This window comes from Aquarana catesbeiana, linkage group LG11, assembly GCF_042186555.1.
Source record: "Aquarana catesbeiana isolate 2022-GZ linkage group LG11, ASM4218655v1, whole genome shotgun sequence".
Lineage (NCBI taxonomy): Eukaryota > Metazoa > Chordata > Amphibia > Anura > Ranidae > Aquarana > Aquarana catesbeiana.
Window position 1 is genome coordinate 83050032 of NC_133334.1, and position 24834 is coordinate 83074865.

Genomic DNA, 24834 nt, shown 5'->3' on the forward strand with positions numbered 1-24834 from the left:
ACAGAGATAACAGCTGCACACGGAATACCAGTAGAGGAGTGCTAAACAGGTAAAAATGTGTCTTTTGCCTAGACCAGTGATTCCCAACTAGGGTTCCTCCAGAGGTTGTTAGGGGTTCCTTCAGCATTGGGCAATTTCTGCCTCTCAGATAAGTTCCCACTCACACCATTGATCTTTTTAGCTATCTGTAAAGAGGTAATTCTTACCAATGACCATCACACTAATGTATCATGAGTTGTAGATTTCTAATTATTAGCAGGGATTCTCAGAGACCAGAGAACTATTTCAAGGGTTCCTCTGTGTTGAAAAGGTTGAGAAAGGCTGGTCTAGACTAGACAGTAATTTAAAAGGAAGCAGTCTAACTGCAGAATGTTGGATTAATGCAAAATGTTAGATCGACCACTAGAGGGCACCTTCTAAGTACAAAACAGTAGATAAAAATAACCTAAAATTAAATCACCAGCACACATCCTTTATATCTGAAGATTTTATATATATATATATATATATATATATATATATATATATATATATATATATATATATATATATATATATATATATATATTCACACACACACACACACACACACACACAGAGGGACATATAGATATGTGGGTTTACAATTTAAAAATCCAAAACAAACTAAAACAAACTTTTAACAACATAGTACAATGAATAGTAATGTGCAATTAGCCACAACTGATCAGATTTGTTTTTTGTCAAACTGAATGCTGTAAGCCAGGGCTCTCCAAATATTCTAAACAAAGTGCCAGTTTACTGTCCTTCAGTCTTCAGGGGGCCAGACTGTGGCCACCGAGAGCAAAAATGACCCATCATCAGTGGGAGTAAAAAATGCCTCATCTTTGGTGTCAGTGAGAGGACTTGTGCCCCATTGTTGGTGTCATGGGTAGGAATAGTGCCACGTCACTGGTGTCATTGGAAGGAATTGTGCCCCTTTCTTGGTGTCAGTGAATAAAATAGTGCCAAGGGCCGGATAAAGGCATGCAAAGGACTGCAGTTTGGAGACCACTGCTCTAAGCTAATGGAAGCATGATTCTTTTCATTTTTAGCATAGAAAACACGCTTACAAGTCATCACAGACACCAGATCAAATAAACAGCACTCATATTTATCAAAAATGTTTAATAAAAAGGTTAGTACCATGGCTCATGAGTTGTGTTTATTTTATTTATACATTTATTATACAGTACACAGTAAGCTGCCATAACAACACAACACACAAATATTTGATTTCGTGTTAGGGTCCATTTATGTGTTGTGTTAAAGTGGTATTAAACCCAAAACCAAACATATACAGTGCCTTGAAAAAGTATTCACACCTCTTGAAATTTTCCACATTTTGTCATGTTACAACCAAAAATGTATTTGTATTTTATTGGGATTTTATGTGATAGACCAACACAAAGTGGCACATAATTGTGAAGTGGAAGGAAAATGATAAATGGTTTTCAAACATTTTTACAAATAAATATCTGAAAACTAGTGGAACCAATTGCCTTCAGAAGTCACCTAATTAGTAAATAGAGTTCACTTGTGTATAATTTAATCTCTATATAAATAAAGCTGTTCTGTGAAGCCCTCGGAGGTTTGTTAGAGAACCTTAGTGAACAAACAACATCATGAAGGCCAAGGAACACACCAGACAGGTCAGGGATAAAGTTGTGGAGAAGTTTAAAGCAGGGTTAGGTTATAAAAAAATATCCCAAGCTTTGAACATCTCATAGAGCACTGTTCAATCCATCATCCAAAAATGGAAAGAGTATGGCACAACTGCAAACCTACCAGGACATGGCTGTCCACCTAAACTGACAGGCCGGGCAAGGAAAGCATTCATCAGAGAAGCAACCAAGAGGCCCATGGTAACTCTGGAAGTGCTGCACAGCTCAGGTGGGAGAATCTGTCCACAGGACAACTATTAGTTGTGCACTCCACATATCTGGCCTTTGTGGAAGAGTGGCAAGAAGAAAGCCATTGTTAAAAGAAAGCCATAAAAAGTTTGCAGTTTGCGAGAAGCCATGTGGGGGACACAGCAAACATGTGGAAGAAGGTGCTCTGGTCAGATGAGACCAAAATTGAATTTTTTGGCCTAAAAGCAAAATGTTATGTGTGGCGGAAAACTAACACTGCACATCACCCTGAATACACCATCCCCACTGTGAAACATGATGGTGGCAGCAGCATAAGGTTGTGGGGATGCTTTTCTTCAGCAGGGACAGGGAAGCTGGTCAGAGTTGATGGGAAGATGAATGGAGCCAAATACAGGACAATCTTAGAAGAAAACATGTTAGAGTCTGCAAAAGACTTGAGACAGGGGTGGAGGTTCACCTTCCAGCAGGACAACGACCCTAAACATACAGCCAGAGCTACAATGGAATGGTTTAGATCAAAGCATATTCATGTGTTAGAATGGCCCAGTCAATGTCCAGATCTAAATCCAATTGAGAATCTGTGGCAAGACTTGAAAATTGCTGTTCACAGACGCTCTCCATCCAATCTGACAGAGCTTGAGCTATTCTGCAAAGAAGAATGGGCATAAAAATCACTCTCTAGATGTGCAAAGCTGGTAGAGACATATCCAAAAAAGACTTGCAGCTGTAATTGCAATGAAAGGTGGCTCTACAAAGTATTGACTCAGGGGGGCTGAATACAAATGTACGCCACACTTTTCACATATTTATTTGTAAAACATTTTGAAAACCATTTATCATTTTCCTTCCACTACACAATTATGTGCCATTTTGTTTTGGTATTTGACATAAAATCCCAATAAAATACATTTACATTTTTGGTTGTAACATGACAAAATGTGGAAAAATGTAATGGGGTATGAATACTTTTTCAAGGCACTGTATTATATTACAGTTTACTATATCTTAAATGTGATGGCTGCATTCGTTTTCTTTTTTAGACTTTCTTCTATTTTCATCTGGTGATCCAGCCAGTAAAATCTGTTGTTTTTTAAAAGAACAAGCTCTCTTCTTGATGTAATCCTCTGCATTGTGTAAAAAGGCTGTTTTATCCTGACTTCCCTGATCCTCCCCTTCTTCCACTGCTCCCAATCCATCTCCTGCTAGTGTAGAGCCTTGGGGGCACTCTGCACATACTCAGTTTGGTGTGTATTGCTAGGAGGGTGCATGTGATTGGCACAGGGCCAATCAGCACTGTCCAGACAGAGGAGTCATGCAGCCTCATAGGACAGTCAGAGGAGAATGAAAACTCCTCCTACAAGCATTAATCAGTGCTTGGCCAGACACTGATAAAAGTCACAAGACATCAATATACTGCTGATAAAAAAGGTATTTAGCAGTTTATATTTACTAAAATAATTTAATTTCTATGTTCTGTGTACTGTGGGAGACCAGATATAGTGAATGCAGGCTCCTGGGTTTAGTAAAACTTTAATAGCACTATATATATATATATATATATATATATATATATATATATACCCCTTGATATCATACATACAGTGAGGGAAAAAGTATTTGATCCCCTGCTGATTTTGTACGTTTTCCCACTGACAAAGAAATGATCAGTCTATAATGTTAATGGTAGTTTTATTTTAACAGTGAGAGACAGAATAACAACAAAAATATCCAGAAAAACGCATTTCAAAAAGGTTATAAATTGTTTATAAATTGATTTGAAATTTAATGAGTGAAATAAGTATTTGATCCCCTATCAGTCAGCAAGATTTTTGACTCCCAGGTGTCTTCTATACAGGTAACGAGCTGATATTAGGAGCACTCTCTTAAAGGGAGTGCTCCTAATTTTAGCTTGTTACCTGTATAAAAGACACCTGTCCACAGAAGCAATCAATCAATCAGATTCTAATCTCTCCACCATGGCCAAGACCAGAGAGCTGTCCAAGGATGTCAGGGACAAGATTGTAGACCTACACAAGGCTGGGATGGGCTACAAGACCATCGCCAAGCAGCTTGGTGAGAGGGTGACAACAGTTGGTGCAAATATTCGCAAATGAAAGAAACACAAAATAACTGTCAATCTCCCTCGTTCTGGGGCTCCATGCAAGATCTCACCTCGTGACGTTTCAATCATCATGAGAACGGTGAGGAATCAGCCCAGAACTACACGGGAGAATCTTGTCAGTGATATCAAGGCAGATGGGACCATAGTCACCAAGAAAATAATTGGTAACACACTACGTCGTGGTGGACTGAAATCCTGCAGCGCCCGCAAGATCCCCCTGTTTAGGAAGGAGGAGTGTTTGGAGGAAAAGGAATGCTGCCTATGACCCCAAGAACACCATCCCCATCATCAAACATGGAGGTGGAAACATTATGCTTTGGGGGTGTTTTTCTGCTAAGGGGACAGGATAACTTCACCACATCAAAGGGACAGTGGACGGAGCCATAAAACCATCAAATCTTGGGTCAGAACCTTCTTCCCTCAGCCAGGGCATTGAAAATGGGTCGTGGATGGGTATTCCAGAATGACAACTACCCAAAACAAAAGGCCAAGGCAACAAAGGCTCAAGAAGAAGCACATTAAGGTCCTGGAGTGACCTAGCCAGTCTCCAGACCTTAATCCCATAGAAAATATGTGGAGGGAGCTGAAGGTTCGAGTTACCAAACGTCAGCTTCGAAACCTTAATGACTTGGAGAGGATCTGCAAAGAGGAGTGGGACAAAATCCCTCCTGAGATGTGTGCAAACCTGGTGGCCAACTACAAGAAACGTCTGAAACATCTGATTGCCAACAAGGGTTTTGCCACCAAGCACTAAGTCATGTTTTGGGAAGGGGTCAAATAATTATTTCACTCATTAAAATGCAAATCAATTTATAATTTTTTTTAAATGCGTTTTTCATAATTTTTGTGTTGTTATTCTGTCTCTTACTGTTAAAATAAACCTACCAATTAAAATTATAGACTGATCATTTATTTGTTAGTGGGCAAACGTACAAAATCAGCAGGGGAGCAAATACTTTTTTCCCTCACTGTAATGACAAAGTTGACATCACACCAGCTGTAAAAATTGCTCAGCTCCATAAGGCTCTGTACGCACCAGACATGTCGCAGCCTATTTGCGTCCTTTGGAACCATCCAAATCTGTGCGACTTAGACTTGCTCCGACTTGAAAAAAATTCCTGCACTATTTTTGGCGATTTCATGTGCGACTTGCAAAGACATCTCTGCATGAAGTCGCACAGATGTTGGCAAGCCGCACATGAAATCACACTGACTGGCTTTCACTTGGATTAGGTGGCCAGATAAGTTTCAAATAATCACTTTACTCACTTTTAAAGTTTCAAATAATGCTTAGCAGTGCTATCCTGTTCAAATAGTGTTTGCACAAATTAGTGTCATGTAAAAGGGTGTGCTGTGTAAAGTATTCTGCTACTCACATTTCAGGAGAGTCCTCTTTGCTGATGTATTCCTCTAGGATACTGGTGTCAATTGATGGTTCCAGAGCTCCATTAATATCATGTCCTGAAACATAAGATATACAGTTATGAGTTGTTTGTACACCAGTGATTGATATGTAAGGACAACATCTAGTACAGCACTCATCAGAAGCATCAAAGCATAGACCTGAACAGAGCAGGGAAATAATTAACAACAAAATCATCATTTAGTTTAACCAAACTTTTCAAGTTGAGGGTAATGAGAGTTCAGTCTCACAAATACCAAAAAAGGGTCAGAGTGGTTAGCACTTCCACCTAGCAGCTTAAAGGTCACTGGTTCATATCCCAATCACAGCACTACCTGTACAGGGTTTGCATGTTCTCCCTGTGCCTGCATAGTTTCCTCCCACACTCCAAAGACATGCCAGTCGGTTAAAACGAAGCTCCGCCAAAATTTTTTTTTTTAAAAGTCAGCAGCTACAAATACTGCAGCTGCTGACTTTTAAAACATGGACACTTACCTGTCCAGGGCTCCTGCGATGTCGGCACCGGAGGCCGAACCGTCTCTCGGTCCTCGGGTGCTGCCGCCTCCATCTTCGGTAAGGGTATCAGGAAGTGAAGCCGTGCGGCTTCGCTTCCCGGTTCCCTACTGCGCTTGCGCGAGTCGCGCAGCGCAATACGGATGGTCCCTGCTGTCTCTGGGACCCGTGAGTTTCCCAGCAGACAGCGGGGAGGGAGCAGGAAGTGGCGTAAATAACCGCAGATTCTGCGGCTATCTATGCCGGAAGTGGGTACAGATACCTGTAATATACAGGTATCTGCACCCCCCTCCCCCCTGAAAGGTGCCAACTGTGACACCGGAGGGGGGGAGGAATCTGATGAGTGGAAGTTCCACTTTTGGGTGGAACTCCACTTTAAAGTGGAGCTTCAATCTCTTCAAAAACTTTGACTATTTGTAATCCTTATGCTGCTAGAATTAGTAAATAGATAGGAAAGTATATTGTTGTTTTAACCATTTCTTACATTTCTTCAGCTACTTCTTTAGTTTCCACGCCAAGGCAAAATTATGTCTTACATCCCAGGAGTCCTCAAGAGGGAAGGAGGGGCTTTCTCAGCTAAGCCCACCCTCCTGCCTTCATGCCTGAGCTAAGGGCAGATGGATTACAGGAAGTTAATGCTACATAAATCATTTGCCCTTACTCAAGAAGGAGGCAGCTTAAAATGCTAGGGAGGTTTTCCGGCAAAATAAGGCACGGAGACAGGGATGGATGGGGGAGTTTGTTTTGAATATTAAAAATGAATTAAAGTTTTTTGTTTGTGGTGCTCAGATGCAGTGTAGTTCCTCTTTAATTGTCTCCTGTCCAAATTGACCATAGTATAGTATAGTGCCAAAGTCGTGCTGGAATGTCGGCTTCAAAGTTGCAGCAGTGTGAACAGCCAGTGTGAAAAGCCATTACAGCAAACAGTTTTTTTGGGGGGGATAAAGGTTTTACATAAATAAATAAAAGCTGATCTTCATAAGCACCCATGTCAGTAAATGGTGTGTCTCATCTCTAACTGATACAGTCTGCTTGTTCTTTTAACAATAGACTTACTGGCTGGATCAGAAGATGAAAATAGAAGAAAGAAAGCCTAAAAAATAAAACAAATACAGGCATCACATCAAAGAAATGGTAAGCTGCACTATAATAAATGTTTGCTTTTGGGTTTAATACCGCTTTAACCAGCCTGGCACAAATAAAAACCAGCCTGGCACAAATAAAATTATCCTGATATACAATACATATTTGAGTAAAGCTATTTCAAAGGGTATGTCATTCTAAAATGAATTCCTAACCTTGCATATGTAATGATGCTACTCAATTGTTGAATATCTTCAGGTCGCTAAGTAGATGCTTGCTCAAAAATAAGCATAAGGTGAGAACACATTGTACACATATCACAAAGCTATATGTGCTCCTCGCAAATGATTAGTTCATTTATCAGTATACATTGGAGCAGGCTTTCTCAACCAGGGTTCCATGCAATCTTAGACTTCCTCCATAGGTGACATGGAGTTCCTTGAGCAATGAGCATTGGTGGACTGATCTCCAGCCTAATGGTGACGGCATCAACCTCACTTGGCTGAGCCCCTGGCGTGGTTACAGTAGACTCCTTCCTCTCATCTTCTCAGGTTAGGAACCGATACCAATGATGCTTTTTACTGTCTGTAAGGGGGGCCTTCTACAACTAACCACCAATCTAAGGAGGTTCTCCTCCTAATGACCACCAAAGTAACAGGGCACTTCTCCCCTGACCACCAATGTAAGAGGATATTTCCGTACTGACAACCAATATAAGGGGAATGTTTCCTTACTGACCACCAATGTAAAGAGATATTCTGCCATGTACTAATTATTATACCAATGCACATTGAGCTGTAGATATAACATAATTTAAGCAGGAGGTCTGTAAGACCTAAAAATAATTTCTAGAGGTCCTGCTTGGTAAGAGGTTGAGAAAGGATACATTAGAGCTCCAGTCCCAAAGATCGTACATTAACTTATAATAAGTTATACACTGCGTCACAGGCAGGCTAAGGTTTTTCTATGGTTTTATCTTATTAGATGATTCGGTGGCATGATAACTGGACAAATAAATGGTGCTATAGCTCAAAAATGCAGTCATTGGAGCTTTCAAGGACTCCAATGACTGCATTTTTTATTTTCTAAAGTCATTATAAAAGAAAGGGAGTGGTGAAAAAAAAAGTACTTATGGCTTTTACCAATCATAATCTTTTATAGTCCACCTAATTGGAGGTGTGGAAGGGGTGGGTATGAGTATGAATAGGAAGCCAAATACAAGACTATAGATTTCTGTACTGGTTCTAGAGATAGAAGAGAGGCCCAAAGACAGTAAAAGAGTGCTAGGCCTCAGTCACATCTAAAGTAATTACATGCAGTTTTCTGCATTCTGAACTGCAGCCAACCTCCGAGTCCATTGACATTAGTACGGTCTGTGCTCATAACAATAGTGAATTTTGCAAATATCCTACAAATTGCAGTTTGGATTACATTGGCCTGTAGTTATCCAAATAAGTCAACTGAATGGAGGCAAATTCAAAAATCGCATTGCCACTCAATTGAATATGGCAACGCGTGCTAAATCACAATTTTTTTTTAAACCGTAATTTTAATGGCATCTGTTGTGAACAAATCCTTATTATATTTAATGTAATATTTCCTAGCAAGAAGGAATTTCCATCATCATTTTTTAGTCCTCAAGTATTTGCAACAGGATGAAACAGCTGTGTGTAATTATTGAATCAGTGATGCGGATTATGTCTTCTGTGGAAGGTGATGGAAACCCAGAGAACATGACCTTTTGGAGGTCTGGAATTGAGAAACCATCATTTGGATCCCTACTCATGGAGAAAGAAGTGGGCTATGTTGTCATCAATCAAAAATCAATAGAGGCTTAATTTATAGCATTAAGCTGACCATACGCGACTAGATTTTCGTACAAGTCTTCATATTTGTCAGTACATTTGATGATGCCTACAGAGACTTAAATTAATGTTATTCAAAAGTACTTCAAAATTTAGATTTCTTTTAACATTTGATTTTGGAATAAATGTAATTTCCCAAAGAAAAAAAAAATTTGCTGTTAGAATTTTGTTTGTTCACGAAAAAAACTTACCATCCCGTTTTTTTGTCACTACCGTCAAATATGAACATTGTTTTGACCCAATTAATATTTAAAAAATCTAACAAACATTACAAAAACCACAATTTTTGAACAAAATTCTACTAGTGTATACAGTTACATCTTTTTTTCAGATTAAAAAAGACACAAGTCCTTCAAGTTTAATCAACAGAAATAAAAAAAAAAAATAGAAAACCACCAGATACACTATCCTTTACTCATAGCTGATCCAGAGAATGGCAAAAACCCCAATAAAGCATAATATAATTTGCTCCATCAGGGGAAAAAAAAATCAGATAGAAAAAGAGAAGATGGCGCACTGTCCTAGTGCATTATACAACAGATTTATTAAAAGATATGCAAAAAATCAGATCAACAATCCCTGGTGTTATTACCTATAAATATCAATATTCAGTTCTATTTTGTGCATTCCGGAATGCCCAGGTGTGAATGGAGGCTAATAAGCAACATCACATATTTCTTATGATCCAAATTGTTCTTTTTTTCCTCAAGGAACTTTATTAAATATTAAGATCAAAAGACCAGCTCCAAATCGGCACTAAGGTACAGAGTATTTAAAAATAACACATTTACCCCTCCTGTAGTATACTGAAAAGTTCCCTTGGACCAGGGGTCTCCAAATTTTCTAAACAAAGGGCCAATTTACTGTTCTTCAGACTTTAGGGGGGCCGGACTGTGGCCAATGGGAGTAAAAATTGTCCTGGCATCAGTGGAAGTAAAAAATGCCGTTTTGGCATTAAGGGGAGGAATAGTGCACCATTGTTGGTGTCAGTGGAAGAATAGTACCCCATCATTGGTGTGGGTGTAAAGAATTGTGCCCCATTGTTGGTGTTTGTGGGAGGAATAAAATGTCATTGTTGGTGTCAGTGGAAGAATACAGCCCCGTTGTTGGTGTAAGTGGAAGAATAGTGCCCCATCCTTAGTGTCAGTGGAAGAATACAGCCCCATTGTTGGTGTAAGTGGAAGAATAGTGCCCTATCCTTGGTGTCGGTGGGAGAAATAGTGCCCCATTTGGTGTCGGTGGAAGAACAGTGCCTCATGATTGGTATCGGTGGAAGGAATTGTGCCCCATTGTTGGTGTCAGTGAGAAGAATAGTATTTTGCATCAGTGGGAGAAGTGCCCCAAGGACCGGATGAAGGCAAGCAAAGGCCAGCATCCAGTTCCGCAGGCTGCAGTTTGGAGACCACTGCCCTGGACTATGGCTACATTTGCTGATGTAAACAGATGTTCAGAAGCCACATAACTGTTCTCTAAACATAGACAGACATACCACTCCCACACTCGCCTCTGGGAAGTCTAGCACAGAATCCTCGAAGCCGCTCACAGTGGTAATATTTGGTTATTTATTTATACATACTGTAATGACAGGTTCTTCTTGAGGGCCTTACCACAATGCATTACAATTCACCTGCACTTTATCAGAGTTGTAGTGCCATTGATTGTGAAAGGCACCCCAATAGACAGTGCAGTAGACTGCAATACACAATACACCATAGCACACCACAATGGACATAACACGCATTGCTAAAAAAAAAAAAAAGGTCATGTGCATTTTTTTTCATTCGTTGTGGTGTGTTGGAAGCCCATTTATAAAGAATAGGCTGCCTTATAGCAGTTCACACTGAGAAGTGTGTTAATTCATCGCAACAGGTCTCTTAAAGCAGTATTAAACCCAAAACAAAAAACTGAATATGTTGCATCTTACAATCATTAGATGTGGTGGGTGCATTTGTTTTCTTTTATTAGTCTTTTTCTCTCTGTTTTCCCCTGGTGATCTGTCCAGTAAAACACCTCCTATGTTAAGTTACCTACACTCTGGATGAAGGAGCAACAGGAGCACAGCAGCATTGTCAGTCTGGGGGGGGGGGGGGGGGGGTTAGATGTACTAGCAGGTTTAAATACACTAACAAATGCAAGCCAAACTTTAGCTAACACTTTTTAAGCAGTTACTGCAACAAATTTTCCTTTTGGGATAAAGGTTTTACATAAACAAAAGCTGATCATTGTAAGCACCACTGTTAGTGTTAAATTGTTTGCCTCAACAATGTAACTGCAGGATCAACAGGTATTTTTTCCTGTGCTTATCGAACAAAATGCTTTCAATTGTATGTTTAAGAGACCAAAAAGGAATAAACAGATCATTGTTAAAGTGGTTATAAACCCTGACACCCACTGATGTAGCTAGCTTCAGGTGATACACAGACATGAAATAAATCCTCCTACATATGTTGTACATGTTTGTCTGCAGCCTTCTCTTCTCTAAAACACACAGATCAAGGGCTAGTTCTTAGCAGCAGACAGCAGGGGGCAGAGAGTAGAGGTCTTACACACACTGCGGAGCTAGGGCACAGAGCTCAATGAAATCTGAAATCTAAGTGACGGAAATGGACACACCCCCTCTATACAGAATCATTGGGAGATATACACAGCTGAGGCTATCAGTCAGCTGATGTATGCTGGAGAGGCAGGCTGGCAGTTGGGATGCTGTGGAGTGATTTGTGAAAGTGAAAGTGAAAGTGATTTATAAAAATTATTCCCGTTTTTTGTTTTTGCAACCCTTACCTTTTTTTGGTTTGGCACAATTCCATTTTTTATCTATTTTTAGGAGCCCTCATTTTCCTTCTGCTGATTTATCCCTTGTACTGGCCTGTGGGATCCATAGGACCTTTCTTGGCACTGCTGTGAGCCTGAGACACAGTTCATTCCTCTCTCCTATACACAAGTACATTTATATGACTTATATGAGCTGAGATTTGTAAGTATTGATACCTGCAGTATGGAGTTTGGAAAATACCCACATTTCTATATTTTCATGTTTATGTTTATTTTGGGATATTACTTTGTATGCATTTTTCCTAGATATCTTCCCTAAGTGGACATCTTCACCCCCTGAAGAAGACAATGTGTTGAAACGCGTTTGGGTCTTTATGTCCGCCAATTTCAGCACTATCCAACATGTATTGGGTTTATCTTTAATGTATTGCTACACTGGCACTACTGTGTGATTTTGTATTTTAATACTTTTGTGAAATGATTTTCCTCTTGTGAGGTTTTTTAATATTGCTTGAATACATTTTGTAATTTTTTTACTTCTACATCATCTTTACCTTTTTTCTTTTCACTATTCCGTATAGACCCATCCTATCGTATAGTCCCATCCCCTCTCACATCCCCCTGTGGGTTTTCTGTATTGTATTACAGGGATAGATACCCCCCTCATTTTTGGGTCTAGGAACATAGCTACATTTATTATCAGTGACTCATAGAGATAGCAGAGGGAAGAGACAGCAGAGATAAATGACTTGGTGCTCTGGATTGAGACAATTCCACACTATAGAAGGATATGCTTTGTTCAGTTTTTATGTTAGAGGTTTACAACCACTTTAAAGGGTAAGTTCACCTTTACAGAAAACTTTAAGGTGAACTTACACTTGACCTCCTTCCCATCACTCCCTGGTCCCGCTGCACTGGTTTCCCATGATCCCTCGCTGTCAGGCACCGGTACATCCCTTTACCGCTCTGGGGATTTGAAATCCTCCTGGTTTTCTCCCCTCTCCTCTAGCGTTGACAGGATGGGCTAGGCAGATTCTCACATGGTGCTCAAAATTTTTTTTGGGGGGGGGGCACAAACTAACACCACCCCCCATGAGAGACGGACGGCGGCGATTAATCCCCCCCCCACACGGGAGATGGACAGCAGCGATCACCCCCCACAGGAGACGGACGGCAGCGATTCACTGTGAATGTGCCCTGAGAATGATGCCTTACCTTATAGAGGCAGGGGGGGAAGGAAGAGTCGGGGCCGCTCTGACCGATTCTCTGACGAGCACACAGAGAGACATTCTCCTCCTGGCCGCACAGGAACAGGAAGTGTGTCCTGAGACACGATTGGCCAAGGAGTCCTAAGACTCCCTGGCCAATAGGGGCTTCCTGATTGACCGGGAGGAGAATGAGGAAGACAATAGTGAATAGTCAAGCCTATTAGAGCCTCAGGCTCTAATCATGTGCTTAAAAAAAAAAACCTATTGGAATCCATGCATCCGGTACCCTGCATGTAGATTAGGGGGCCGGAAGCATGGATGGGGGGTGGCGTACCCTCACCCCTTATGGAGCGGCCGCAGGGATTTTATATCTTAGGACCGGTGAAGTTGTGGCCCTTTGCCTGACAGCAGGACAGGGGAGGGGATCAGGAGGGGGTCCAGTGTAAGTTCACCTTACAGATTTTCTGTAAAGGTGAACTTACATTTTAAGGTTTACATATCCTTTAAAACATTACTGGTTTCTGCCTGGAGATAACTGTGAGGCTTTATGAGGTGTCCATTGAGGAGAGGAGGAAAAAGGAGGTATTGAGCTAATGGTATAACATTGATTCATTACCTGTAAAAAAAAAAAAAAAATACTGATTCCTGAGAAATAAAGATTTTTGTTGGCTATATATCCATCTTGAGTGGAAAAATACAGATTCCATACCCGTGTAATATTGTTTGTGAATTGAACATCTTGTTGGAAAATATATCATAAGGTGAAATAAAAATTGTAGTTAGCAAACTGCAGCTAACTAAATTATTATATTATTATTATACGAGATTTATATAGCGCTAACAGTTTACGCAGTGCTTTACAATGTATAGGGGGGGCAACACAATTACAATACAGTTCAATACAAAAGGTACAGGAGGGCCCTGCTCGTAGAGCTTACATTCTAAAGGGAAGGGGTGGTGGTACAAAAGGTAATAGCTGCAGAGAATGATTTGATGGGGGTTGATTTGAGAATGATTTGATGATCAACTAAATTGACCTATTTGTCTGCAATAAGTAACATGTAACGTAATATTTAGCTGTGCTTCATACAGTTAAAGCTGAACTAAAAAGCAAAAAAATCATTTAAATATATTTAATAGCCACAAAGGATATAAATCCACTTTGTGAGCACCAAAATAGCTTTGTAAACCCAGATATAACCTTGAGAACATAGCACTGACATCATGACGGCATCATGACGGTATTAGCAGAAATCAGCATAGATTCATGAAGAATCGTTCTTGCCAAACCAATCTATTAACCTTCTATGAGGAGGTGAGTTGCCATCTAGATAAAGTAAGGCCCGTAGACGTGGTGTATCTGGATTTTGGAAAAGCATTTGACACAGTTCCCCATAAATGTTTACTGTACAAAATAAGGTCCGTTGGCATGGACCATAGGGTAAGTACATGGATTGAAAACTGGCTACAAGGGCGTGTTCAGACGGTGGTGATAAATGGGGAGTACTCGGAATGGTCAGGGGTGGGTAGTGGGGTTCCCCAGGGTTCTGTGCTGGGACCAATCCTGTTTAATTTGTTCATAAATGACCTGGAGGATGGGATAAACAGTTCAATCTCTGTATTTGCGGACGATACTAAGCTAAGCAGGGCAATAACTTCTCCGCAGGATGTGGAAACCTTGCAAAAAGATCTGAACAAATTAATGGGATGGGCAACTACATGGCAAATGAGGTTCAATGTTGAAAAATGTAAAATAATGCATTTGGGTGGCAAAAATGCAATCTATACACTGGGGGGAGAACCTCTGGGGGAATCTAGGATGGAAAAGGACCTGGGGGTCCTAGTAGATGACAGGCTCAGCAATGGCATGCAATGCCAAGCTGCTGCTAACAAAGCAAACAGAATATTGGCATGCATTAAAAGGGGGATCAACTCCAGAGATAAAACGATAATTCTCTCACTCTACAAGACTCTGGTCCGGCTGCACCTGGAGTATGCTGTCCAGTTCTGGGCTCTGGGCAGTCCTCAGGAAGGATGTACTGGAAATGGAGCAAGTACAAAGAAGGGCAACAAAGCTAATAAAGGGTCTGGAGGATATTAGTTATGAGGAAAGGTTGCGAGCACTGAACTTATTCTCTCTGGAGAAGAGACACTTGAGAGGGGATATGATTTCAATATACAAATACCATACCAAACTTTTTTGCAGAAGGGAGTTTAAGAAGACTCGTGGCCATTCATTAAAACTAGAAGAAAAGAGGTTTAACCTTAAACTACGTAGAGGGTTCTTTACTGTAAGAGCGGCAAGGATGTGGAATTCCCTTCCACAGGTGGTGGTCTCAGCGGGGAGCATTGATAGTTTCAAGAAACTATTAGATAAGCACCTGAACGACTGCAACATACAGGGATATACAATGTAATACTGACATATACTCACACACATAGGTTGGACTTGATGGACTTGTGTCTTTTTTCAACCTCACCTGCTATGTAACTATGTAACTATATGACTGTGCTGTTCACAGCCTGCGCACAGGGAAGAGCTGTGGGAGGGGCCCAGCAGGCCCAACCCACTACAGGCTGCCAATAGAAAACGACAGAAGGGGGTGGAGACCAGACCAGTCACCCTGCACAAGGAGAGAGAGAACAGCAGTGACCAGTCTTTATTACAGGAAGCTCCTGCACAGAGGAAACATTTCACACTGGATTACTGCACAGATTTGTTAGAAATACACACATCACACTAAGGGGTTGATTTACTAAAGGCAAATTGGCTGTGCACATTGCAAGTGCAGTTGTTCCAGAGCTTAGTAAATGAGGTGAAGCTTAATTTTACATAGAATACCCAATCACATGCAAGGAAAATAAAAAAAACAGCATTTTTGCTTGCACATGATTGGATGATGGAAGTTAGTAGAGCTGCCCCTCATTTACTAACCTCCGGAGCAACCGCACAGTCTATTTGCTGTAAGTAAATCAACCTAGAATTCAAATAAGCATTCACATGACTTTTGTATTTAGACAATATTCACTTATCCCAGAGTGCAGCTTTAAGATTGCACAACTAACTAACGATCCCATGTACATGTATGGGATTAGAACAGTTGTCATTCCCATTTCCAGGACAGGTTGCTAAAAACAGATTTTGTGGAAAAACATTTGTAGTAAGGAGAAGCCGGCCTGATCACTGTCTAGTCTTCTTGTTCTAGTCCCTCCTTTTGCTGCTGTTTTTTTTTTCTGTGTTTTTCACTCTGTTGTTGATACAATGTGCTCTGTTTTATCTATCTTCCATGGGTGGGATGCTTACAACCCTTCAAGGCGTGTGCCAACCTTGGATACCACACAATTTCCAGAGAACACATAACGTCTCCCCCACAAGGGCAAAGGAAAATGTCATCCTTAGCTCTCCAACACAATGTGGGTGTAGGAGTACTAGGCCTAGTTGAGGACTTAAAGCATGACGTATAATGTTACACGGAAACACAAACCTTCCTTCTCCACGTTACCCCGGGTGAGCAATCCAAGGCAGTAGAAATAATAACGTATAATTTTGCTTTCCTAGCATTTTTGGCACACAAGCCTGTACTTTCTTTCTCATTCTCGTTCTGCTGTTGGGCCAATGGAAGGAACTAACCATAGGGCACACCGGACATTTGCCGGTGGGCTGGGGCTACTGGGCTGCATGTCCTGGCAAGAGCGGCCTGTTGGTGACCAGGCCGCCCAGCGGGAGGTGGGCGGTGGCCTCGGTCCGGACATGGCTGATGCTGGCCGCGGTCACCACTCATCTCCCGCTGTGTGGCCATGCCTGTGTCTCCTCTCCGCAGTTAACTCCTTACATGCCAAATGGGTGGCGGGACTCAGGCACAATCATTTAACTTTTTACATGCCAAATTTTCAGTGGGGATAAAGGCACAATACAACCTTGGGCACCTTGACAGCCAAGCAGGGACACAGTCACAAATCATAATTATTAACAGTGGCGATACACTGGGGATACAGGTTTTCACAGTGGCTGTAGCATGAATATCGGGTGGGGGGGGTTTGGGGATCTGTCAGTGGAGGGAGGGGGTGGTATTTAGGGGGATTGAGGGTCTGTTAGTGGAGGGAGGGTGTGGGGTGGGTGGAAGGGAAGTAGTTGTGAGGGTTGAGGGTCTGTCAGTAGTGGGAGGGGGCAGTAGTTGGGGTGGGGGGAGGGAAGTAGGTAGGGGGATCTGTTAGTAGGGGTCTTTTGGGGGCGGCAGTTGGTGAGATTTGCGTTGCAGTGCGGGGGCCTGGCTCCGTGGGTGTCCCGTCGCAGGCAGCCCCCCGGTCCCTGGAGGAATTGGCTGCTCAGTCTGCAATACCTGGGCCTGTTTTTTGTCCCAGTCCAGCACTAGAAGATGACCCTCTCTATGTTTGGCTTAGTGCGTATCACACGTGTAAGCTCCATCTATGCACAACTCAGAGCTTACATGGGACTGTCTTTCTTTTTCTCCAAGCAGTTATACAGAGACAATTCATCAAACTATAACACAGATATCCATAGATAACCCTTGTGAAGGATGGGTTCTTGGCTTTACGGTGGTACCATACAGAGTCTGTACGGTGGTTTGTGTGTTTACGGTGGTACCATACAGAGTCCTGCAATAAAGAAAAAGCCAGCACACCAAAAGGATTCTGAATCAGGATTTACTTAAAGCGGAGTTCCACCCAAAAGTGGACCTTCCACTTATTTGCTTCCTCCCCCCCTCCAGTGCCACATTTTGCACCAAACAGGGGGAGGGGGAACGGGTACTTGTTTTTGGCAGGTCCCTGTCCCTACTCCCGGGAGACGGCACCGTGGTGCCGTCCCTCAGGAGTTTGGCCCCCCTCCTCTGCCGCCAGGCCAATTAGAAAGTGCAGCGCTCTTCGCACATGCACAGTAGGGAACCGTCTGTGAAGCCGAAAGGCTTCACTACCGATTTCCCTTAGTGGAGATGGTGGCGGCAGCACCCGACAGCTGATCTGAAGATCGGCTGGGGTGCCGATACCACAGGCTCCCTGGACAGGTAAGTATACTAATATTAAAAGTCAGCAGCTACAGTATTTGTAGCTGCTGACTTTTAATTTTTTTTCCCCAGGCTGGAACTCCTCCCATATCACCAATAAAGTTACACTAGTGATTCGGGGTAGCACAGTCACCCTCTTTTTCAGGCTGACAGAGATACAGGGCTCAATTCACAATAAAGATATTACATGCGATATCTGGGTCACTTGACAAATTTTTTCTAAATATCCAATGCGATACTGAAAATGGAAATTCACTAGCCTTATGCAGTATTTACCTTTAAAAAGCAAGAACGTTAAGTAAATACAGCATAAAACAGTGGTAAAGTCAATTCACTACAATAAATAAATGCGTTAAATAAGTAGTGGTCCAAGCATGCGATATTTAAGGAATGTATAAAATGTATTTGGTAAGGAGTCACCACACCTCAATAGGCAGGGCATGGAAGTGTTTAAAAAGGCACTATTTGTTCTCCAAGATCCAGGACATAGGGCTTCACTGCAAGGTTCCTCAGGACTATCCGCCATCACTGCAAGATTCCTCAGAAGTGTCTGCTAGAAAAGAAGAAACGCCCGCTGGTGTCGTCATGTGTCTAAATACCTAGATATCGGTTTCATGAGAGAAATACCACACATTTGGAAGGAATAACGCATGCGTTTTTTTTTTTAACGTTTTTTGATGCATGGCAAAAAAAATTTGGAAAAGCAATATGCATGATTTTACTGCTAATCTTAAAGCAGTAATACATTTTCATGAATTGAGCCCAATGTGTATAAAAACAATGGACATATATGCAGTACTGAGCTCTACAGAGAGGTGGTTACAGTGAAGGAAAAGTGAGTATGTGCTGCTGTGGTGGGGACATTAAAGTGAACCTGTTGCCATACCTGGGATCTTACTGGAATTGACCAGGTAATGCCAGAATGGTGAAACAGTTTTCAAGTTATTATCAGACTTTTCCGCAGGCTACTAGCCTGTAATATTCGTAAACCTAAAGGAAGAAGGCATGACATCATTCTTGTGAGCCATGCATGCTGCGTTTTGCACTGACTGGCTGGCTGGAGAGAGGAAGAAGACAGGGAGGAGTGCTGTGCAGGCATCTGGTGCAGGATGGAGGTGGCCAAAGATCTCACTGTAGCTCAGCAGGTAGACACAATGGGCTTGGGATGGCCAGCAAGGGACCCAGGGAAATGGTTCACTTACCTGGTGGGGGTGGATGGGTGGGAGCCAAGTACACGGTCAGTGTCACTGGAATAAAGGATAGGTGGGATCCAAGTGCACTGTCCGGATCACTGGAATGGTGTACACACGGTGCACTTGACTCCCCCTCATCCACTTCTCTACAGACTCCAGACCTATCCTTTAAACCTTACACACTTTTATTACAATTTGGCCATGTCTTTATTCAGCACAACATATTTTGCAATTTCCAAAATGAATGGCTAACTCCGCCCACAGATCCAATCACAATCTCAAGAATTACAATTTCTAGAAGAGCTGTCATCCTAATGCCCCGTACACACGATCGGATTTTCTGACAACAAATGTTGGATGTGAGCTTTTTGGCGGAAAGTCCGACCGTGTGTATGCTCCATCGAACATTTGTTGTTGGACTTTCCACCAACAAATGTTGGCTGGCAGGTTCTCAAATTCTCCGCCAACAAATGTTTGTTGTCGGACATTCCGATCTTGTGTACACAAGTCCGTCGCACAAAAGTCCACGCATGCTCGGAATCAAGTACAAGCTGGAGATATAACTAGCATTCGTAATTGAGATATCACGTACGTCTTGTACGTCACTACGATCGTAATTGTTGGCCAACATTTGTGTGACCGTGTGTATGCAAGTTGGAGCCAACATCCTTCGAACAAAAATCCACGGTCTTGTTGTCAGAAAGTCTATGTGTATGGGGCATAAGGCTGACAGTGTGTTACTGCCAAAAATCACCAGGTGAAAGTAAAGGAATAACAGTTTGAAATACATATATATATATATATATATATGTATTAGAGATGGGCTCGGGCGTGTTCGAAACCTCACGTGCCCGATCCTGCCAGGAAGCCGACACTGCACAGCGCTAATCACAGGCAATGAGACAATTTGTGGTCCGCAGCTGCACAGATCGTGAAATGTCACAGTATATATATATATATATATATATATATATATATATATATATATATATATATGCACACCCATACTGTACATTAGAAGTTGCATTTTTTGTGCCATATATACATGACAATGACAAGCTACGAGCTACAGAAAATTGCCTGCCCTTGGCTTTGGTTGCTGAGGCTCCTGAGGAATGCGGGAACTGTGCACATCACCAGACGCAGCCTTTCCTCTCTCACTGCTTCTCAGCATCCACCTAAAGCCAGCTTTACACGATTAGAAGAAGCTAATACATCGCTTGATGGTCACGGGACTCAACAAGGGGATTAGGAGAAAAACAAACTATAGAGGTCCTGACCAGGCAAGGGAAGCCACAGACTGAAAGGGTCTTATTACAGGACCACCATGATTAGGTCACACTGCAGGACAACAATGATCAAGTCACACAGCAGGTCTAAATAGACAGTTTCCCAATGTTGGATAACACAGAACAGCTTTGCCAAAAACTGATGTACACTAAATATTGGGGGTACAGAACTTTACAAGAAAATAATCTCAGGGCCTTATTTCAGATTATTAAAAAATGAGCAAATGGTATGGACAGGCTGCAGGGAACACAAGTAGAATTCTTGGGGGGCATCTCTAGAGGGACCACCAGCAGGAGGTAGGAGGTCCTGATTCCAGACCTCCATTTAGAATAATGTATGCAGTGCAGGAGACCTCACTTACAAAGTTATAAAAAAAGATAGAGCAGATACATGTCTGGGGGGAAAAACACATCAGGAGAAAGTGGGAAAACTTAGTTTGTACGGTATTGAGGAAGGAAGGGATAGGGGGGCATTGGTTGAAACCTTTAAATACATAGGGTGTCACTAAGGTTCAGGGGGACAATATTTTCAATACGAAGCTGAGATTAAAGCCCAAATCCATGAAAGTGAAAAAATCCACCCTCTGCAGTGGCCCCCCCTCCTTCCACACTGCAAGGGTTAAATGCTAGGAGTAGAGAATTAAGGAGTAAATACTGGCCTTAACTCCTCGCTCTAGTAGGCTCCCTTCATCACTGTGACTGCCCCCCCGCAGCCTGCTCTGTAACCTGTGACTGTCTTCTTCCCCATTCTACAGGTTTTATGTCCCTGTATTGTACTTGATGACGTTGAGGCTTAGCTCAGAGACCAGAGCTTCAAGCTCAGGAGTAGAACACTGGAGTGGGGTGTAAGGTAAAGCAGGAAATAGATGGAGTGATTTTCTTTCCTGCAACCATGGGTTGCAGAAAAGCACAGCATTTGATTTTCCTTTTCAACACTGTCAGTGTTGATGGGGAATCCCTCCCACGGAGCCATTGTGTTCTGGGGGGGCTGGGGAAACCTTCCCTGCCGGGTGAACACAGTGATTATTGCTAGCAGCTATAACAGCCGCTAGCAATCATCGCATGTAGAATTTGACGGGCTGGTTGTACCCAAGTTGATTGATCTATCAACTTGGGTACATTTAGCCTGCCAATACATGGTTCAAATCTCGGCCAGTTCCTGATGCACTGGCTGACATTTGAACTGTCTATGGCAGGCATAACTGATAGAACCACTTCATGACTCCCCTAGACATAATCAGCATTTAACTCTTGCAGTGCAGGGGGACCCACTGCAAGAGTGTATTTTTTTTTATTTTCATGGAGTTGGGTTTCAAGCACAGAGGGACATGACGTCAAACGAACAAGTGGAAAGTTTCAGGATTAAGGCTACTTCACACTGCTTCTTTACAAAATCACGGTAAAAACACATATGCATTTTTACCGCATTTCCAGTTTATTTTGCACCTGTGAAAAAAGTACATGTGACTCCAAAAATGCACCAAAAACACAACAGCGGCTGCATTTTTGATGCGTTTACCTTTCACTGGAATGGAAAGGTGTGTTTTTGGTGCTTTTTTTTTTTACTGCACCAAAAATGCAGGATGCAGGACTTTTAAAATTGCAAATGACCTGCAATTGACCAGTGTGAAGAGCTTCATTGGATTTAATGGTCATACATTTTTCTTCTGCTTTTGGTAAGGCAAAAACAGAAGAAAAACTGGTCAGTGTGAAAGCAGCCTAACATAAGTAATGCCCTGTACACACGACCGGTTTTGCCGTAGGAATAAACTCCGAAGGTTTCTCTGACGGCACTGTGACGGAATTCCATTCAAGCGGTCTTGCCTACACACGGTCAAACCAAACCAAAGTCCGACCGTCCAGAACGCGGTGACGTACAGCACGTACGACGGGACTAGAAAAAGGAAGTTCAGTAGCCAGTAGCCAGTAGCATCCATCTCGTACTTTGTTCAGAGCATGCCTCGTATTTGTTCCGTCGGAACAGCATACAGACAAGCGGTTTTCCTGATAGGAATTGGTTTCGTCGGAAATATTTAGAACATGTTCTATTTCTAGGTCCGTCAGAATTTTCAAAAAAAAAAGTCAGATGAGGCACACACACGATCGGAATAGACGATGAAAAGCTTCTGTCGGACTTTTTTTGTCAGACATTCCGCTCGTGTGTACGCAATTTAAGTATTGTTCTTCCTAAAAAGTACTGAATGCTTGGAACAGAGACTACCAGTAGAGTTATTTAGTTAATCAACAATGAATGTAAAGGTATATTTTTGCTTTTTTTTAATGCAATACATGCAGACACATTAATAAAAGAAAAGCATGCATTTATTACATTTTTGGACCTTCTGTTATGGGGATGGAGGAAGTAAATAATGATCGCGCCACCGCGGTTGGCACGATCTGTGAGTCCTTCCTCCACAGTTGCAGTTGGGACTTGTGGTCTTCCTAGTCACAGATACCCAGGAATGGATGACATGACTGTGTGGACAGAGACGGCTGTACTAAATGCAAAACAAAACAGATATTGGCAAGGAGAATCACCCTGTGATTAAACTAAGTGGTGGAGGGCTGTTTTTTTTAATTTTGGATAGGGTACGGGAGGGTTCAAACTACTGTCAGTTTCTTTTTGCCATTAGGAAGAGTTCCCTTCACTTACTGTCTTGTAGACTCAATGGGAAATGGGAGGATATCTTTCCAATGTAAGGGAAATGCCCTCTTAGATAGCTGTCATGGGAAAATTTCCTCTCTATTCCTGTTCTGGTGACATCTCATAATTTGTGAGTTAGCCTCACTTAAATTACTGGTGACACTGGTGATAATCAGGACAATTAGGGAATGCACTCTCTTGCAGGGACGCAGACAGCAATAAAAAACTGACAATGGTTCTAACCCCTCGTCACCCAATCCAAATTAAACCTTTCAGTAATGACTCTATGACCAGAATTTCCTGGTTCCTGAGAGGAGTCCTTGTTTTGTGGAACCGAAACCAGTGTGCCCAGTGGCAATTTCAGTGACCATTAGAAAATGTGAACCCCATGCCTTATTTGTTCTTGTGTTTGGTCTATGGCGATAATGACTGTATTGGAGATGTATACTAGCATTAGAAAGTAAGAGGATATGAATACTAATAACAAGTAGAGTTAGAACCCTAGTTCCTAACTCTCAAAATAAGCTGGAATATAAGGAGGTAAATAATTTAGGTTTATAATTTAACCACTTCCCATCCTTAGGCCATTTACAAAGGGCCTTGGGTTGAAGTGGTTATAGCTATAGCTGCAGCTTTAGTCATGATCCTGTTATTCTCTTTTAGGTAAAAGGGATCCGAGCGGCTATACAGCCACTGGATTACTTTTACAGGCACTAGAAGTGGCTCCCTCCTTTCCCACCGCCACCTTTATCAGGCTCTCCCCTCCCATTAGGGAGCCCGGATGCAACCAGCAGCATTGGCTTTCCTGGACACAGTGAGAGGAACTAATGTTGTTTCTTCCACTGTGTAACATCAGAAACCGGAAGTCATCTTGGTTTGATCAGATGCTTTGGAGGCCAGAAGAGAGACTTGGAGTCTAACAGACCCCATATCTCTCCATATAGACCAGGGATATGCAATTAGCGGACCTCCAGCTGTTGCAGAACTACAGATCCCATGAGGCATAGCAAGACTCCGACAGCCACAAGCAGGACACCCAGAGGCAGAGGCATGATGGGACTTGTAGTTTTGCAACAGCTGGAGGTCCGCTAATTGCATTGGATATTTCTCAGACATAAAAAAAAGATACAGTGTAGTATTATAATAGTATAATGTAATAATTTTTTTTAAAAGAAAATATATAATAAAATGTAAAAAAAGCGCCTGATTTCCCCGTGCTCACATGCACATAGGTCCCGTACACATATGCAAACGGTAATTGCACTACATATGTGAGGGATTGCCGCAAACATCAGAGCAAGGGCAATAATACTACCACCAGACCTCCTGTGTAACTCTACAGTGGTAACCTGTAAAGGTTTTTAAAGTGTCACCTATGGAGATTTTTTAAGGTACTGTAGTACTGTTCCACAGGCGTATGCAATTTTAAAGAGTGACATGTTAGGTATCTATATACTATTTAATGTTTTACTAAAAAATTGGGTATTATATTGTGCTTGTGTTCATTAAAACTCATTTAAGTGTATTATTTCCTGAAAAGTTGCTTTTAATAAACCGCTGCGCAAATATTGTGCAACATAAAAAAACTGCAACAACAACCACTTTATTCATTTTATTTTATTCTCCAGGGTCTTTGCTTAAAAAAAAATAATATAATGTTTGGGACTCTAAGTAATTTTCTGGTAAAAAAAGTAGATTTTTACATATATGAGAGATATGTCAGAATTGGCCCAGGCTGGAACTGGTTAAAGGGTTAGCAGCAGCAGTAAGATGAGGCACATTCCCATGGGCCCTGGCCATATTTGTGGGTGCTGCCACCTTGGATCC

At 41.9% G+C, this 24834-nt stretch overlaps 1 protein-coding gene across 5 annotated transcripts in view; it reads right to left on the reverse strand.

The window, feature by feature from the left end:
- The window catches only part of MYRF (myelin regulatory factor), a 213252-nt gene that overhangs the window by 66391 nt on the left and 122027 nt on the right, over positions 1-24834 (reverse strand). For all 5 annotated transcript variants that reach the window (XM_073604657.1, XM_073604655.1, XM_073604656.1 and 2 more), the window contains exon 2: positions 5391-5475. In XM_073604657.1, coding sequence (XP_073460758.1) covers positions 5391-5475 — 85 coding nt within the window. The remainder of the gene's footprint in view (positions 1-5390; positions 5476-24834) is intronic.